The sequence below is a fragment of the Pleuronectes platessa genome, chromosome 8 (assembly GCF_947347685.1).
Source record: "Pleuronectes platessa chromosome 8, fPlePla1.1, whole genome shotgun sequence".
NCBI classification, from domain to species: domain Eukaryota; kingdom Metazoa; phylum Chordata; class Actinopteri; order Pleuronectiformes; family Pleuronectidae; genus Pleuronectes; species Pleuronectes platessa.
The window spans coordinates 9,617,555-9,635,272 of record NC_070633.1 but is presented as its reverse complement, the minus strand read 5'-3'; the positions used below and the strand labels follow the sequence as shown (position 1 = coordinate 9,635,272).

Genomic DNA, 17,718 nt, shown 5'->3' with positions numbered 1-17,718 from the left:
TTCACTTAAACTGGAGCTGGGCACAATTAACAGTTAACATTACATGGCAGAATTAAACCCCGGCCAGTATCCCTGAGGGAAATTAAACCACCGGCAAATCGTTAAACCACAAGCTAAACATTAACATCCATTTGCATTTTTATTGCACCTGAAAAGAACGTGCCAGGTCCATTATCTCTGAGATACAGAGAGGGACGTTTTATTTATTATTGTTATGTCGTCCCGCGTGGACACACTATGGCATTTATATGGGGGGGGGGGGGGGGGGGGGGGGCAAAACGAGAGGCGTCATTTTCACGCTCGCGAATTTTGGAGTGTTATGATTACAAATTCGAACAAGGCGGCTACGGCTGGCAGAGGATACAATGACTTGTTTGTTATGCAAATCCCCCGCCTCCTTTCATCCCTCCCAAAAATAAACAAACACAAACAGATGACAATTTGCAGCAGGGCTCAGCTGAGTCTGGCGGGCAGTTTGGCTGTTGCCAGGTTCTCTCTGTGTGCAGTGTCATTGCTATTGCTATTACGAGTACGAATAAACAGGCTGAGGGCTGTGAACTGGGAGCGATGAAACATAAGTGGGGTGAAGAGGTTTGGGGAATTGCATTCACTCACTCTGTGCTGGTTTCTCATTTTCTCCTCTCCTCTCGCAGGTGAATGGGATGTGTGGGCAGACTCCTCAGCGGGCCTCTCGTTCAGTCGGGGCCCCTCCTCCTCCTCAGCCTCCCGCAGCCTCTGCAGCCCGCAGTGCACAGACCTCACCCTCAGGCGACTCTGATGAGACTTTGGCTGGCCTCCGCAGGTGAGGAAATCAGGGACTGTAATCCTGAATCTACCTACATGCATTATTGTACGTTTCCATTTAAAAACTGCAATTGGAAACTAAAACAATCGGTGTCCACACAAGCGTTTAGCTCAGTTTCAGTTTTAATGCGTGTCCATACTAACACGACTTTAAACACATATCCCCTGACCACTCATGTAAACAATGTGCATGGCTGGTCTCCTACATATGTATACAGTTGTATTGTTGTAAAATGCAGAATCAACATTGTGACAGAAAAGACCCAATCAGGAAGCGGTTGTGTGTCAACGTCATTGTTTCCAATCATCTCCGTTTCTGCTTGTCCAGAGTAAAACTAACACCCTAGTTCTCAAACATAAAACGGGGCTAGCACTGGTTCAACGTTCTCTGTTGTAGTGGCTCTAAAACTCCGAACCCGTAGCAGAGTTGATGTGTTTTCAAACAAAGACATAATAGTGAGGAATCAGCCTTTCACCCTTCCAGCTGATGAAGCAGCGCTCACACTTCAGACTGCAATACTTGTTATATTGCACCTGACACTGAGGGCAGGTTTCCTATTGTTTCTCCACTCTGGTGTTTAACCACTCTTATGCAGTAACAGGCTTAAATGAATAGAGTAATAATGCCCAGCGGGGCCGCTGGACTTGGCAGCAAAATAGCCAGATTAATGTCAATTAGAAATAAAAAACACAGTGTATTTTATCCCTTTTACTCCCCTTCTTAGGGGGGATCTCATCAACGTGCTTTCACTGCTATCACAGTGAATTTGACTGTCTCGTTCTATCTCTACCTCTTCATCTTTGTCTGTCATTCTTTTCTTTCTTCTCTCTTTTTCTGCAGGACAACTCGTCCCTGATGACGAATATGAGTCATATTCAGTTTTATGGTCTGTCTCTCTCCCTCTCGCTTTCTGTTGAACTTTTAATGTCTTTCTCTGCTGCAGGGAGTTCATATCCAACCTGAGGGGCTTCAGCTCCTTCTACAGTGGTCTTGGGGAGGCATTGTGCAGCCGAGAGCCTGCACCAGCGAACCACTCCCTCTGCTGGAACGGGCAGGAGATGACAGACAGGTAAATCAGTGTTTCATTCACACACTGCAGTCCCTAGATAGCAGACAGATCCACCCTCTAGCCCACCCTGCAGACTGCAGGCAGTTTGTGCTCAGGTTCATTGGCTTTATTAATGATGGCTTATACAAATAGTCTGCTCTGATTCCTTAATTCCCTGGACTCCAGCCGCACATCTAGGAGAGTGTAGGTGAGTTGAAGGGTAAGTTTGCCCAGAGCTGATGAGCTTCACATACGGGGCTCCCCTTCTCCCGCTGAGTGTGAGTGTAAATCTTGACTTAGGCTCTATGGGATGTTATTAATGTCAGCGTGCTGTCACCTTATTCTCGCTTAGTTAATTGCAGTTTCAATCACGCTCCCCTAACATCTCCCGCGCACTCTGTAGAACCCTATTAGGTTTACGCAATATTTCACTTACCCCCTGTCCTTTGGCTGTACAAATCATAACTTCTTACGTTTCCGCCCATGCCCGTCAGTCGGCCCCAATTTAAATTTGGCTTAGATAGTCACAGATATCCATTTTCTCTTTTTGCCTTATAAATTATGTGTGGAATTGAATCAGTGCACAGGCGCAATTTTCAGACGAGATGTGCTGCAGGTTAATGTTTTACCTCTGGTTACAGAGGACGGGGAATATATATTCTGTGCTTTTCTCAAACTGCTGAAAAGAGTCCTTCGCAGAGTTAGAAGCGGAGCCTCGACCTGAGGAGGAGACACCAGGTTGGCGAGGGGGCAGAGATGTCCTGAGGGAATGATAACAAGCTGGACCGAACTGTGATAGGAAGGTGCAGGAAGGCAGAGGAAATGATGGAGAGATTACAATGTCCCGAGGCAAGCAATTCTCCATGTCACCTGTGAGGGCATATGCCTGCAAATTCACTCGGGGTACATTTTCACTCAAAGATTTGCTCTGGGTCATCCTCCATTATCCTCCCAGACAGGACCTTGTCCAGAGCCAGATGGGGGCCCTGGTTCTCATCTTGTCAGATGCAGATACATTTAGATTCGGGTGGTTGGTGATAAGTCCCGAAGGCGTTTGGCACTAAATGTCTCAGATACGGGAGGAGCAATCTTTGGAGCTAAATGTGAAACTTTTTATCAGGCGTATTTACCATCACACCTGTAGCTAAGATCAGAAGAGCAACACCTTTCCAAAAGAGGAAGAGAATCAAAGTGTGTTTCACTGATAACAGTGATAAGAGATGAGACAGCTCAAAATATTACATTTCCACTCCTCGTTTAGATTTAATGACAGTGTCAACCGTGTTTATGGCTGTGTGTGTGTGTGTGTGTGTGTGTGTGTGTGTGTGTGTGTGTGTGTGTGTGTGTGTGTGTGTGTGTGTGTGTGTGTGTGTGTGTGATAGCTGATAAAGAGATATGGTGCTGTGTCAACTGGAAACATTTTAAATTACACAATGTACAAACATTTGAGTTGGGGATGTCAGGAACAGGGGAGGGTGTTATTTTTCTTCTAGCTGAAAGTAAGATGGTTTTTGAAAAATACAGGATGGTCTTATTTTTCTCTTGTACTAATGTTTTATTTAATTTCACCCTTCCTTTTAGCTATATTAATAGTTACATCAAAAGAAAAAAAAGAAAAAAAATGCTTCACATTGACCAATATCACTGTTAATGTGTAATTACATGGACATATGCACATTTTGCCTGTTGACTGTCTTTAAAGAGTCAAAACATTATAGTTCATAAATCCCCCCTCCTCCATATTAGTGGAAACTAAGAATTCAAAGTTCATGTCAAAAAATGTTTTCTCAAAGATAATTTGATTTAAGTACGTTTGGTTTTAATTAGTAATTGAATGATATATCAACTGGGTGAAATCTCATTATTGATAGCAGAGGCTGACTCCTGATTGGTCGAGCACTTTTATCGACAGGACCTCACTTCCCTCATCGCTCCACATTAGCGTGATGGCAGCGTTTGTATCCAGGATATTTAAGCTTCATTTCTGGATAGTGGGAGGAAGTGCAGACATGTCATCCATCTTTACATACAGTCTATGATTAAGCCATTCAAAGATAAATATTCAATCTACATTAATAAAGGACATGTTACACTAGAAAATAAATGATTTGTTTTTCTTTTTGAGTTTTCCTCTCAAGTGTGAAATTTAAAATGTTCATACCTAATCTGAGCAGCCTCAAAGATGGAGTGAACATCTTCATAGAAAATTGAAGATGATGATTACAGATAGTTGTGTCAAAATTGAAATAACAGATCTAGAGAGAGAAGTTCAAACCTGGTGTATTTTCTCAAGTCCATGGCTGGGCTTTAATGTCACACTACTTTTTAGAAGTTACGTATATGGTCATAAGCATATCTACCTAATCCTTTGTCAGAAATTGAATTTGGAAAGTATTATTTTATTCCCACCCATCCCTACCCTGTATCCTTGATTATCATACATTATGTTATTCTTCCCTAAACCTAACCCAATCAGAGGCAGGGTAGAGGGTAGGCTTTCCTTTTACTTAGGGTGGGGAAGAAAATAACACAAACCATCTGTCAAGCAACTCTGCTGGAGAATACTGGCGCCTTAAGAGTTTACAGCCACACTAACTGCTTTATTAGGAAGTACTTTGTGCTAAATGCTAACATCAGCATGCTGACTTGCTGATGTAAAGCAGGTGTATTGTTTTCCTGTCAACTATCTGACTTCAACATGTTAAAAAGCAAATTGATATTTAGCACTAAACACAAAGGACAGCTGAGGTTTGTTATTGCAATTAGATCTTAAATATTGATCCAAAGCATTCGACTAATTATAATGTTGCCCTTGTTGTTGCTTTAAAGGAAACTTCCAGGGATCACCAACATGATTACAGCTTCTCCACAGGGGAACATGGATGTCTTCATTACATTTGATGATAATCTATCTGCTAGTGGATGAGAAATTTAACTAAAACACACAAATGTCAAGCTCACGAAAGCACTAGAGGAAAGGTGAAGGACCACCTAAGTAAACAGGAGACATCTTCTAGGGACTAATGGTATTTAAATACAAAATGTCATGCCAGTTCATCCAGCAGATGTTCAGATATTTCATCCAAGGCAAAAGTGGTGGAATGGCAGATTAACAAAACCACCCAGGAGGAGACTTTCACTTGTCTAAATTGGTGTTGTACATTAGAAATCCTATTAAATATTTAGATTTTCTATATGGGGTAAACAATGAAATGAAATTGTATGTTACATTAAGCCTCTCTTCCGTTGGTCAACAAAACCCACAAACACCCACTAACATCTGACTGTAATGGGAATGGGTCCAATCCAATTCAATCGGCAGTGATGGGAACATTACAACTGTGTGAACATGCTGATTTCTTCTTTATTTGCATTCCAAACTCCTGTATATACCTTTGGAGTGAAATATTATTTTGAAAGTGAGTGGGTGTTTGATTGTTGCAGCTTTTTTTCAAACTTGAAAAAAAACCTACTTTGATTGTTGACAACGACAGAGTTCAGCTGTAAGCCACACCAATCATTTTCAGACAGTCCCTTCCAGCTATTTTCACAATGTCATTTAAATTTGATTCACTTTTTGCTCAACACGACATGACACACCGGAGCAGCCTGACTGTGTACACGCCACAGACATCACCGTCTGACCCCGTCTGTGCTCGGGACTGGAGGTGTGATCCATCAGGTGGTGTGAAAAGCATCACACTCCATTATGTATCCTCACAACACCTGGACTCCTGCCTCTCCTCTCCCGTGTTTATTCTCTCATGCAGACTGGACCTAATGGAATGGTATTTGGTGTTAGATTAGATTAGGTTATCACTGGAGGTAACCGATCAAATCACCAAACAATAACACGCAGGAAACGATCGGATAACAAACTGAGAGCTGACAACTGAGACTATCAGCGGTGAAAATGGGTTCAGTGGTGTTTCATGTTAAATTATGTCTCGGTAAAAAATTATCCGGCATCTATAATGTGAAACACTAACCTGTTATCCCCGCTCAAAATCTCTCTCCCCTAATCCTCTATCCTCCACCCATATTTCCTCTATTCCTGTCTTTAATGGATCGCACATCTCTTTCCATTATTAATGTGATAATTAGCTGAGGAGAAGGGTTGAGATCATGGCTAATAAGAGGAATAAATAACTGGGGAAATGTAATTTGAGTTTAATAAAAAGTCTGGGGAGACTTTGGGGAGAGCAGAAGACTGATGAATGGAAAGGCGGGTAAAAGGTGTGTATGCGCTCGTCTGTCGTAGTGATATGAATATTACCTCATGCTCTGCACACACACACACACACACACACACACACACACACACACACTGTTTTCAAGGCCGTTTTTTTCCTCTCTTGTTCAATTTTTTCCCGAAAATACTTTTTCTCCAACACTGACCCATTTAATCCTTAGTTTTTCCAACATTTGCAGGAACATAGACGTTCACTTCTCAATCTCTGACCTCAGTTACACTCACATCTCTGTGCTGCCTGAGGAACATGTCTTGTCTATCCTGACTACACCTCATCAAAACAAACCCGCCTCATGCGTGCCAAAGCAGCTACTGTCCTCCCCAGAGCAGAACAGCATGCTGGGAAGGGGTTAACTCCTGGCGCTGACACAAGGGAAGCAACACCTGCAGGAGAGTCTCCACACCAAAGACAACAAACAGAGAGAAATCAGCCTCTCAGACTCTCCAGCTCCTCCTCTTAATAACATGCACATGTGTCGACAGAGCTGCGTTCCCTCACAGAGACTTGTGAGCACCTGCCTGTAGGCTGCTCCTTCCTAAATATACCCCCGGTGCTAAAGCAAGACAAAAAGTACATCTCTGCTAATGTCCTCTTATTAAAACCAGATATGATTAAAAAGCCACTAATTGCCCAGATTCGTGTGCATGGAATTAATCAGCAGCCAGACTTTGCATAATAGTTCAACTCCTTTGAGGATATTGTAGCCTCCTGGTAAAGGTTGTAATTATAAAAAAAAAATCTTTGAGTTGGATTTCATTTATAAATTTAAAATTCCTTAACAATAATGGACCGCACGTGCTGAAACCAACTGCCTGATGGTCTTGATTAAGGTGTACTCTTAAACATTTTGACCATAGTCCAATAAATACATTCTTTCTTCAGAGAATATCCAATCTCCATAACTTTCATTACATTTTTCTAACTATCTTTAGACATCTGCTGGTAAAAAAAAAATGTTAATCCCTATTTAACTGAAGACGTAATGTCTCCAGTGAGAGAGAAGTCAGTGCTCTTGTCAGGGTTGTATTACAAATGAACTTTCCAGCCACGAAACTGAGACAGAAGTGCTGTCATTCATCTTATCAACACTAGATGGTGATAAATGCCTTGTTTGGAGTGATGGGGCAGCGGTCAGTTCATCGTGTCCTGCGCTAATAACAAAGTTCAGCCAGTTCTTTTTAAAGCCGGTGAAATTCATAAAAAAAAAAAAAAAAAAAGATTGAACAGCAAAAGCACTGACTCCCTTTTTTTTTTGTCTCTATCTGTCATGTCAGGTTTCCCGGGCCCAGCCTGAAGCGAGTGCACCCAGGCTCCGAGTCCAAGAGCAACAAGCCCCCAGAGCCAATCATCAGCCAGATCATAGACAAACTCAAACACATCAACCAGGTGAGCAGGGTGAGAGAGCGTCTCGGGGTGTGTGCGTGCTTGTGCATAAACTATTTTGCTCCTCTGACTTCTTTTGTTCAACTGTGTCTTTGCTTTGAACTAATAAAACTTTTTAACAACTCTAAAAAAGATACAGATCAGATACAAATTGTGTAAGTAATTTGTTGATGATTTGATATGAACTTCTGTGTGTAACCAATTGAAGTTATTTTTGTTATGTTGGTACAACAATTTTCTTTTTTCATTGATGTCTGTGGTAAGTCTACATCTGTGCCCTGTCCTCTGTGGGTTTGTAAGTTTGTATTGGACCAGTCTATTAGTTGCACTTCTTATTTCACAATTGGACTTTAGATTTGGAAGTTGCTGCAGGTCTGACTCTGCGGCTCCTGTGGGTGTGTTAGGGGGCCGGGTGGGTGCTGACATCTTCACTTGTCAGCACAGGACAAGTGAGGAGGTTAAATCCAGCTTCTTTGTGCGGCGTAACGCACCTTCCTCTCTCATATTTGATAGAAACTCCACTGGGAACCATGATTTCAAGGTGATGTCAAAACCCTGCTCATCTTAAACACAACAAAATAGTATAGACAGAAAAGCTCTGATAGATTGTTTTGGGGTCTCATCTGCACGGCTCCAAAAAGCACAAACAGCAAAACAGAAAGCCCCTCTTTTCTCTGGAGTTGTGACAAGAGGAGTTGCTGTGGTCAGGAATGATGTCGTCCATCCACAGTAGCCCCCTCGACCCCCCCACACACACCTGTCGTCAAGGCCAAAGACCCCCTCTATTGTTTTTAGTGCTGCCATCACTATGGAAACCACCTTTTTGGAGTGGGCTGAGATGCTCACACAGAGGCTCAAAGTCAGCCTGGGTAGGTGGATGTATCAGCCCCCAGATCTGTTTGTAGTTCCTGGTTGCTGGTGGTTGCACTTGTAGCTGTCAACACGTCAGATTGCTGTAGACCACCTATAAACCCCCCACCCCACACACACACACACATATACGCATAGTGTCTTCTAGCGGGGAAGTGTGTTTTGCGTGTGTTGGTCTTTGTGCGGGAGCTCCTGAGTGCTGCAGGCCTGTCTCCGTGGATTACAGACCTCCTCTGCTGTTTAAACAACCTGGGAGATCTAAAGAGCAGCCGCGGACCTTCTTCCACTCCCCGAGTCTGACAGCCTGAGACCCTCGAGAAAAAACATGAACGGCTTGTGGGCTGGGACGCAGCAATTTCCCCATTACTTTGGCTGTATTACCTCATGCTCGCTATGGTCGCACGCTAAGTGAGAACAGCAGGATTTGTTAGGTGTTTCCTCAACCACCACCTCACATTCTTCAAATGGCAGACTGTATGTGTGTGTAATGACAACCCTAACCCCTAACACTTAAATTCATTTTTTTAATGCAACAAACGTCCTGCTCTGACAGGCACAAACATTTGTTCTCATATGATTAGAAGCAGAGCGCACACTGTTTGCCATCATGATCCTGATCGGCTCCTGATGAGAATTTGCAAGAACAAGCAGTTTGGTGAGAGGCCTGCGCTCGCTGTGTTTCAGACAAATCACACAATCCCTTGGAATTATGGCAACAGTCAATTCAGATGCTCCCAGAAACCTGATACTCTTTTCTCACTGGCCCTAACGTTGTACTGATGACGTGGCACGTACATGTGGACATTTATGGCTCTTTAATTCTGTTTACCTAAACGCCTGATATTTATGCAGGTTGACTATTCTCATGGGAGCTTTTAATCCCATATCTGATGACCATACAGCGGAGTGGAGCACATTCCTGCTTGACCTCCAACTTCCCTTCAGATCTCGACTTCAATGGGCTGGATTAACATCTGACAAAAGACTGGCTGCGCTTGATTACATATTTCATGTGGAGTAAAACTGTGTATGACTCATAGACGTACCTCGTCTTTTTATTTGTGCAGGAATCAGATGACACTAATATTTTCACCACAAATCATCACTAGAGTTGGATACACAAAGTAACAGGAACGCCTTTCAACATGATGCAACATAATACAATAATCCTGCAATGAAATTCACCCTTTGTAAAGTTTCAAATATTCCATTTTTCTAGCCATAGAGTGTGAGGCATTCATTTGCAGTGTGTGTGTGTGTGTGTGTGTGTGTGTGTGTGTGTGTATCATTTCTTGTTATGTTTAAGCCCCTGTATAGTCTATTTCTGAAGTTTGCAAACATGTTTGAAGCTAACTTAATGTTCATGAACAAGAGTATGTCCTCAATCACTTAATATTGTATTTATTGTCCGCCATTTTATTTAAGTGAACATGGCATCTGACAATCGATTCCTTGTTTTATATGGCGTTTTGATTTTCCACTTTACAGTTTAACTATTATACTTTCACATACACTCTGCTACAGACGTCAATTTTGGGTTCAGTATCATGCCCAAGGGCACTTCAGCACACAGTGGGGAGGAGCAGGGAATCGAATCAACTACCTTCTAGTTAGTGGACGACCCGCTCTTCCTCTGGAATTCAAATGCATCCAAAATCCGAATGTGTCAATTGGTCCACCACTTACTGCCTTTAAAAATGAAGTGTCTATGACATGTACACTACTTGCTGCAATGCAATGCCACACATTTTAGACGCAACACTCCCCAGCTGTCAGTGTAGACACAAACTGCTGATGATAAGTGTCTGAAATCTTAATTTACTGCTCTTAATGTAAACTACAGCATCTGTTATATAGGGGGAATGGGCACAGGAAGAGTCTACCGCTATGCTAGCAGCTCTGTATTGCTTAGCTTAGGTGGTGATTATGTAAACGCAAGCTTTGTTTCCCAGAGTGTGGTGAGCAAAAGGGGAGGAACTCATTGACTGAAATGCATCAGCTATCAGCTTTTTAATCTATCCGCGTTCAGATTTAGATATCTGTGGAAAGATTGATTGAAAATCCCGTCTCTACTTGTTTGAAGAAATGCTCAACTTGTGCGATAAAATAAAGTTGGACTGTGAACAGTGTCCAGATATTATGTCTTGGTTGTTGCCCCCAGAGGTTAATTCATGAGAAGAGATTGACCTCATGGTGGCACTTGAGCAAAGGAACCATTGATTTTTGTGCCATTTCATCCAGTAGATTCAAAGAAATCACAGGATAAGTCAAACTCTTGACCTGCTGCTGGTGCCAGACACAAACAGGGAATCATCAGTAATGTGGTTTCATCCTCAGGGGACCGTGCCTGTCTGCACATAATTTCATGAAAATCCGTCCAATAGTTGTTGAGATACTTCAAAGCTGATTTTACCATTGTCAACAAAGCATGGAATCTGCCAGGGCACAGAAGAGTAATGTCACATATCACCAAAGACACAGGACTGAGCTTAATAATGCTGCTAAACGTTTATAGACTGTACACAGCATGTCAAGGTCCACGCTTCTCTGAGCCTGCGTGTTGTAAACAGCCTCTAAAGGCAATGGAGAAAGTGATGTTGTTTAGTTAAAAGCAGTTTTACAAGGTCTCCGCCTCCCCGCCTGTTGAAAGACCACCGGCTCTGGATGATGTTGCAAGGGCTCAAAGCAAATGGACCAATTAACCATCTCATACGAGAAAATAGGCCACGGCTCAGAGATAATTACTTTCATCTGCCTTGTTTGATTGCATAGTGTATGCGGATGGTCCAATAATGCGATAGTAATGTTCCTGGAAGTCAACCAGCATGGTGCCAGGCTGATTATTTCAGTCCCTCGCTGTCGCCTGTGTGCCGGCAGCATCTCAGACAGCATGTTTAGAGCTGATGAAGGTATAGGGTGTTGTCGTCTACATTCAGATCTGCTCACGTACTGCTTTTTACAAGTCCTATTAGGCTCTTTTATCCTGCACACATTTTCCATCTGAAGGAACATTGTTTCCCTCTTGCGAACTGACCCACTTTCAAACCACGAATCCGTCCCAGCCCACGGTAAACGTGAGACTATGTCATAAAACATAGGGGCTACGCTCTCCAGCAGTGAGGGGGAAACATGGGACCCCACCAAAGAATCCACTTCCTTCCAGCTTTAATCCCCCTGATGTTTCCCTTCTCCACTGTTTAAGTGCTCTGTGACGATTCAGCTATGCAGCGGAAATGTGTCATTTCTCACGTTGTCAGTTTTGATCAGAGTATCAGCAGATACAGAGACAGTCTGGCAGGGAGACCGGTTGCCTTTGTGCCTCTGTGTTGCGGCTAAGCTAAACACCAAAAGGAAAAAAATTGATATCCTCGAACCGGTGGCCTCAGCTCATAAAATAGCGCTTTCTCACGCCTAAAGCGGCTGATGTCATGACTTAGCCGTGGCCAAGTTTAAAGTGAGTCGTGCACTATAAATGGATGAAGAGAAATGACTTTCTCCTTCGGTTATTGCTTCTTGACTTGGAATCTTTAAACAGTGTACGACTGTGAGGAGCCACGGGCATTTTGAAACGTGCGTGCTTACACTGCAGGGTAACATGTTCCTGTGTGAGGTCCTGTGTGTGCGTTGGGCCTTGTATATGCAGCACGGTTTAAGTGTGCGACTCCACAGCCTCGCCTTGTGGCAGAGTTGGTGATGTTCTAAGGAGGCCAATCTGATGAGTCTCATGAGTAAATATGACTCTGTAATGCTGTCATTTTAGATTTTTTCTAAACTGACCCCCCAGGAATGTTACTAAGTGGGGTCCGGACTTTTTCCGGAGTTTGCCTTTCACAAATGATGAACGCAGCATGAGGTTCTCTGGTCAGACACGTTCACAACAGGAAAATCCCTTGGGGGTTCAGGCGAGGGGTGGTGCAGCATACAGACGCAGCAGGACGTGATGTAAACATTCTGCTCGCATGTTTTTGTTTACAGCACCAACACCGGCGACGGCCCTTATCAACAACAACTCTCTTTACATCTTCATCTGTATTTCCTATGTGTACAGCAACACTTTTTCATCCTGAGATATTTGCACTCATTTAATTTTTTTTTCATTATTGCCTCTGTCGTTTTTTAGAGGTGTCATAAACATGCCATCTCACTTGTGGTGAATCCCACTCGAACATTTGAGTTCTCACATACAGCTTCTCCGGAGAATGTCGGGAAATAATCTGGAGTTCGTTGCAGGTCTCAAATCAGCTAATGGGAGAACTGGCCATGCGACTTCCCGCATGGAGCGACTTATCTGGAGTTCTATCTTAAATTAGAATCTATATTTCTGATGATGTGTTCTTGCTCTGGAGAGAAATGAGTTGTTTTTTTTCCAAACATCTGCTTAACTTCCCAGAGTATTGGGTTTCTCCTCTGAACAACTAATCTCCAAGGAGATGGTTGAGCTAGTGGCAAAATAGACCAATTATGTGATTGGTCTTTGATTACAGAGCGTTTCCCACTCATTTGTCGGATGAGTTTGCCGTTTGAAGGGTCAGACCTCCTGGGATTGTTCTGACGACTTCTCTTCTTGGCTATGTGACATGTCTTTGGAGAGATGGAACACCGTGAATATGAAAGACAAAACTTTCTTGACGATTATTTTCTTTTTGGCAAAACACAAGTATTTCATCTTAGACCATTACATTGGCTTTGTCATGTGATGAACACCAGAGCTTTTATATTATAGCATCTTTTTTAAATGGTTTATCTTTCACCTCCATCACTCTCTATCTCTCCCTCTTCACTTCCTTTCTCTCCATCCATCCAGCTGTGCTGAGTTGTGTGTGACAGACTCCAGTTCTGTCGCTCTTCCCACCTCCCCCTTTTTTCTTACCCCCTCTCCCTAAACCTCCCCCCTGGACCCCCCCCCTCTCCTCCCAGCTTCCCAGCCTAATTGAAGCCAGAACCTGGGGAAATCCTGCAGGTACAGGACAAGAAATCCAAGGTGGAAAATAAACCAGATCCCAAGCGGTGCAAATTCCATCACGCAGTCTCACTTCCTGCGAGCCACCAGAGCCTGGGCAGCGTGCACTCGACACCTCGTGCAGGCTCTCACAGAACACACTTGCTAATGTATAACTCTCACACACACTCACACTTAGGCACGGACAGTTTTTCACTGTGCCCACTTGCAGCAGTTAATCTTGTGCACACATAGTTAGGAACCCAGCTACAGCAGATACATTTCCTGCTCATATGCAGCTGTGATACACACATTTGAGTGGCTGTGAAATAAAGCAACACTTCAAATATCCTCTTTGAAATTCACGGGTAGATGCAATGCAATGTATTTATTATAATCGCAGCAAAGATAAAGATGGAAGCTGCGTCACGACAAGGCCAGCTTGTGTTGGCTTTCTCCGACAGGGTGTGCTTACAATCTAACTAATAGACACTATGGGTGTCAGACTAGACCTGCTGTTTTGTAAACTTACACTTGCTAACCTAGCCATTATGCTCACTCCAGTCAAAGAGGTTGACTTCTGTTTGATGTTATTTACTGAGGGGTTATTTAATATACCCCCTCAGGGCCTTCGTCCTTTCGCCCCCTTCTTTTTCCTTTTTTTTTCTTTAATGTGTGTGGTGTTACAACTGCTCTGGAAGTGAAAGAGGAAAAGGGGGCTGTTATGGTGCTATATGTTCGAGCAGGGGGATAAGCCATGAGGGTTCTTTAAATGAAGTGTGACACCTGGTGTAAACCTCCGAGAAGCTGCAGGGCGTTTTTGTGCAGGCAGAGGCGGTATGTCCTCTGCAACAGCACCGCACCGGCACGTTATCCTTTCATTTTCTGGAGACTTCTGACTGCATGGTAAGTTAAGGATTCGAGGAGTTATGCTTCCTTGACTTTAGGAATCCAACTACGAGATACAGACCCCCGGCCCCTCATTTCCAGACACACACAAAAACACACACAAAAAACACACACACACACACACACACACACACACACACACACACATTCTCACACACCCCAGTCCCACCCTGACTTTCTATCCCGCTGGCTGGGAGGTCAGACGGGGCATGTGAGGGTCTTTTTTCCTCCCAATTAGTCTGCCTGCTAATGAGGCCCAACCATCTCTTTCCACCACTGCCACCCATTCCTTCGTACCTCTATACCTCCACCTCTCCCTGCCTCCTTGTCGCCTCTTCCTCCTCCCCATCCCCTCACCTTTAACCCTGAGGCCAGGGTCGGGGTACCCTCTCTTTATCCCTAACACCCCTTCACTCCCATACCTCCACCACCCCACTCGGGTGTAATTATCACACAGCCTTCATATAAAAACCTTTCTGTACAAGCCAACCTGCTCAGGATGTCCAGCATCCACTTCACTCACTGTTTTCACCCCGTGATTATTTTTATTTCTCTCTCTGTCTATAATGAAGATGCTGACTCTTTTCCTTCCTGTTGATTACTGTTGGCGAGCAGAGACACAAACAGCTGAGTCTTCCTGCTGAAGTCTCTGAGCTGATCCGCACATCCTGGGTTTGTTGTCACTGGGCACAGTCACGTGTGGCTGTGTAACAGAATCCCCCCCTTCCAAAAAAAGAGGTGAGGGGTCACACTTCCTGTTTCCTGTCTCTGCTAGGTCATCAGAGGGTCTCCTCGTGAGGGTCAGAGATCTCCTCTGTTCCTCCTCAGCCTTTTGTTTGGCACATCAGCGCTCTGGTGGGATGGGGGTGTTTATGTGTGTGATTTTTTTTGGAGGGGGGGGGGGGGTGCAGAGCAGCGTTTAGTCTCTGTTCGTCCTGTCAAAGTGTTCGCACTCCCTGACTTTATCATCTGCTCACATCTCAGCCTACATCCCTTTGCAGTATGTGGTAGTTTGTTTCCTCTTTATTTATTTATTGACTGCTCCATTTTTGCCCCCAGTTTGCTATTGTCTGGCACTCTGTTAACTACAGGATATACAAGCCAGCAATTGAACAGCTGGCTGTAGCCACATTTCATTATCTGCCCACCCAAATGAGCATCCATGGCTTCCTGCCAATAGTGGAGGAGGTACACAAACATTTGACTTGAAGGGATAGTTCACCGAAAAATGAAAATTCACTCATCATCTACTCACCACTAAGCCGATGGAGGGGTGGGTGCCGTGTTTGAGTCCACAAAACACTTTTGGTTTTTCAGTGCAGGTCTCAAAGCAGCTAATGGGAGAACTGGTGTTAACCAGTGTTGCAGCCAAATCCAATACAATTGAAGTAACTGGGGCATCATTTACAAAATGTTTTTAGCCTTGTCCTTGTCCTCTGATATTCTTTGGAGCTGCGTTCAAGTTTTCCCATACACACACCGCACACGCCTCACACACCACACACAAGCTCTCGCCCAAGGGTATGTGCGGGTTGCGGAGTAGCATCGCTACTTCTGCTGACATTCAGGCTAAAAACATGGTGTAAATAACACCGCTTAGAGTCAGATTTGACTGTCGGGGCTTACAGACACGGATGAAACCACAGGATCAGCTCTCATTATTTATGACCTGAAAAAATATAGAAAAAATTGAATGGGGTAGAAAGTACAGATATTAAGATGAACAAAAGTTAAACCTACCTGAAAATCTGTACTCTACTTTAGTAGAGTACAGATACTTGAAGTAACAAAGTAAATGTATTTTTTACATCCCGCCCATGGCTCCCACTAGGTGTGATCATGGGATTTGCACAGATAGTCTGCTGATGTCAAAATAGAGGTATTCTTAGCAACACATGACTCTGGGAACAACGGCGATATCGTTTAAAGCAGACAGGCAGCAGACAAAAAGAGATTGTCTGTGGGATGTAATCAGATTTAGTGACCAGCGGCCTGTTCAGGAATGGGACGTTTTTAAACTATTAAACCCCATGCAGACAATCAGGCACATTCACAGACATAATTCAAGATTTTCATTTGGTTAGCCTAAAAAAAAGATTGAAGATTGTTGTCATACCAGATATATTTAATACTGGGGGGGGGGAGTTAACCCTGTGCCTTCATGCGCCGCCCAGATCTGAATTGAGAATGTCTGACTAAACAAGACAGAAATGTTTTAGTTCTTCCAGGAGATGAACTGGCTGCAGTTTATTTAATCTGCTATCTTATATGTATGCAGAAGAGTTTTCATTAGCATTAAAAGATTATCTACCAGAGGAACGATGTCCCTGCCAACAACCTCCATCCAAGTTCAGTCCAAACTACAGAAATCTGGAAATAGCCTTATGGGCTTAGTCGGGAAGGTGGAGTGGACACACGCCCAGTTTAATGCATGACTGGAGAGCTACTTTTTCCCTCTGTGTGTTCTGTTCCAACTGGAATTAACATCAGGAAATTAATCTTGTCTGCATTAACTGTCTGAGGCTGGGCTCCTGTTGCGTGACATACTCGACCGCGGAGAGATACAGGAAGACTACAGGATCCAGAAAAAACCCCAGAAGAGAAGAATGAGAAAGCGTGGCTCCTTACATTTCATATTCAATAAGAGTTGAGTAATGAGTCAGGGAAAGCGGGTGGGACTGTTGGGCAAGCTGTGTCGTCCGAAACGCTGCTCGGTCTGTCAACGTGCTGAGGTGCTTTCCATGACTCATACTGTGGAAAGTGCCTCCTGTCATTCCGCTGCCTGTCTCTCCCATGGAGTCCCTCATTCATTCCCACCCTCTTGCTTCTTCTCTTGGCCCGCTCGTCTAAACAGCTCGTCTAAACAGTTCGACACAGGCGCAGCAGCTCAGAGTGCATGTGGGGATTAGGTGCAGAGGAAAAACATTTCCTTCATTTATTAAGAAAAATAGTCGGGGCTGAAAAGTCGTAAGTTTGATCTTTCTAAGGCTGTGACCTGGAAATCAGCCTCGACTTAGCTTTCAAAATATGCTATCGGTCTTACAGTGCAGGTTTAGTTTCACTGGAACTCTGTGATTAATTCTAGACAGTGTAAAATGCAGCAAGTTTTCTGAACGCACATTGGTTTTCTAGATAAATGAAACCATAAAAGCATTTTGTTTTAACTTTGAATTTCTCATTTGAGAACCTGTTTTGACATCACTATTAAAAACTAAAGGGTAAGTTTGATTATTTTCAGAGTTTTAGTCATTACTCCTACAGTTCAGTTAAGTGCTCAGATGTGGGAACTCAGAAACATTGTTGAAAGATGTAAGATGGGGAGGTAGCTTGAATGTATTGACATTCACACCATAGTCTCTATACAAAGATTCACAACATTACAGGTCCCCAAAAGTGAAGCCCAAGCATTTTGACTACCCCCTGGTGGCTGGCTGCAGTATTGGTCATAAATCACACCTCCTCCATGTTAATGAATGGGAAATAGACCAAACCAAAAAGTCCAAAGGGTTTG

The 17,718-nt window shown here is 43.6% G+C and overlaps 1 protein-coding gene across 1 annotated transcript in view; it reads left to right on the top strand.

The window, feature by feature from the left end:
- Positions 1–17,718, top strand: part of gpc3 (glypican 3) — a 112,070-nt gene that overhangs the window by 74,462 nt on the left and 19,890 nt on the right. The window contains exons 4-6 of the mRNA XM_053429034.1: positions 654–802; positions 1,749–1,874; positions 7,381–7,492. Coding sequence (XP_053285009.1) covers positions 654–802; positions 1,749–1,874; positions 7,381–7,492 — 387 coding nt within the window. The remainder of the gene's footprint in view (positions 1–653; positions 803–1,748; positions 1,875–7,380; positions 7,493–17,718) is intronic.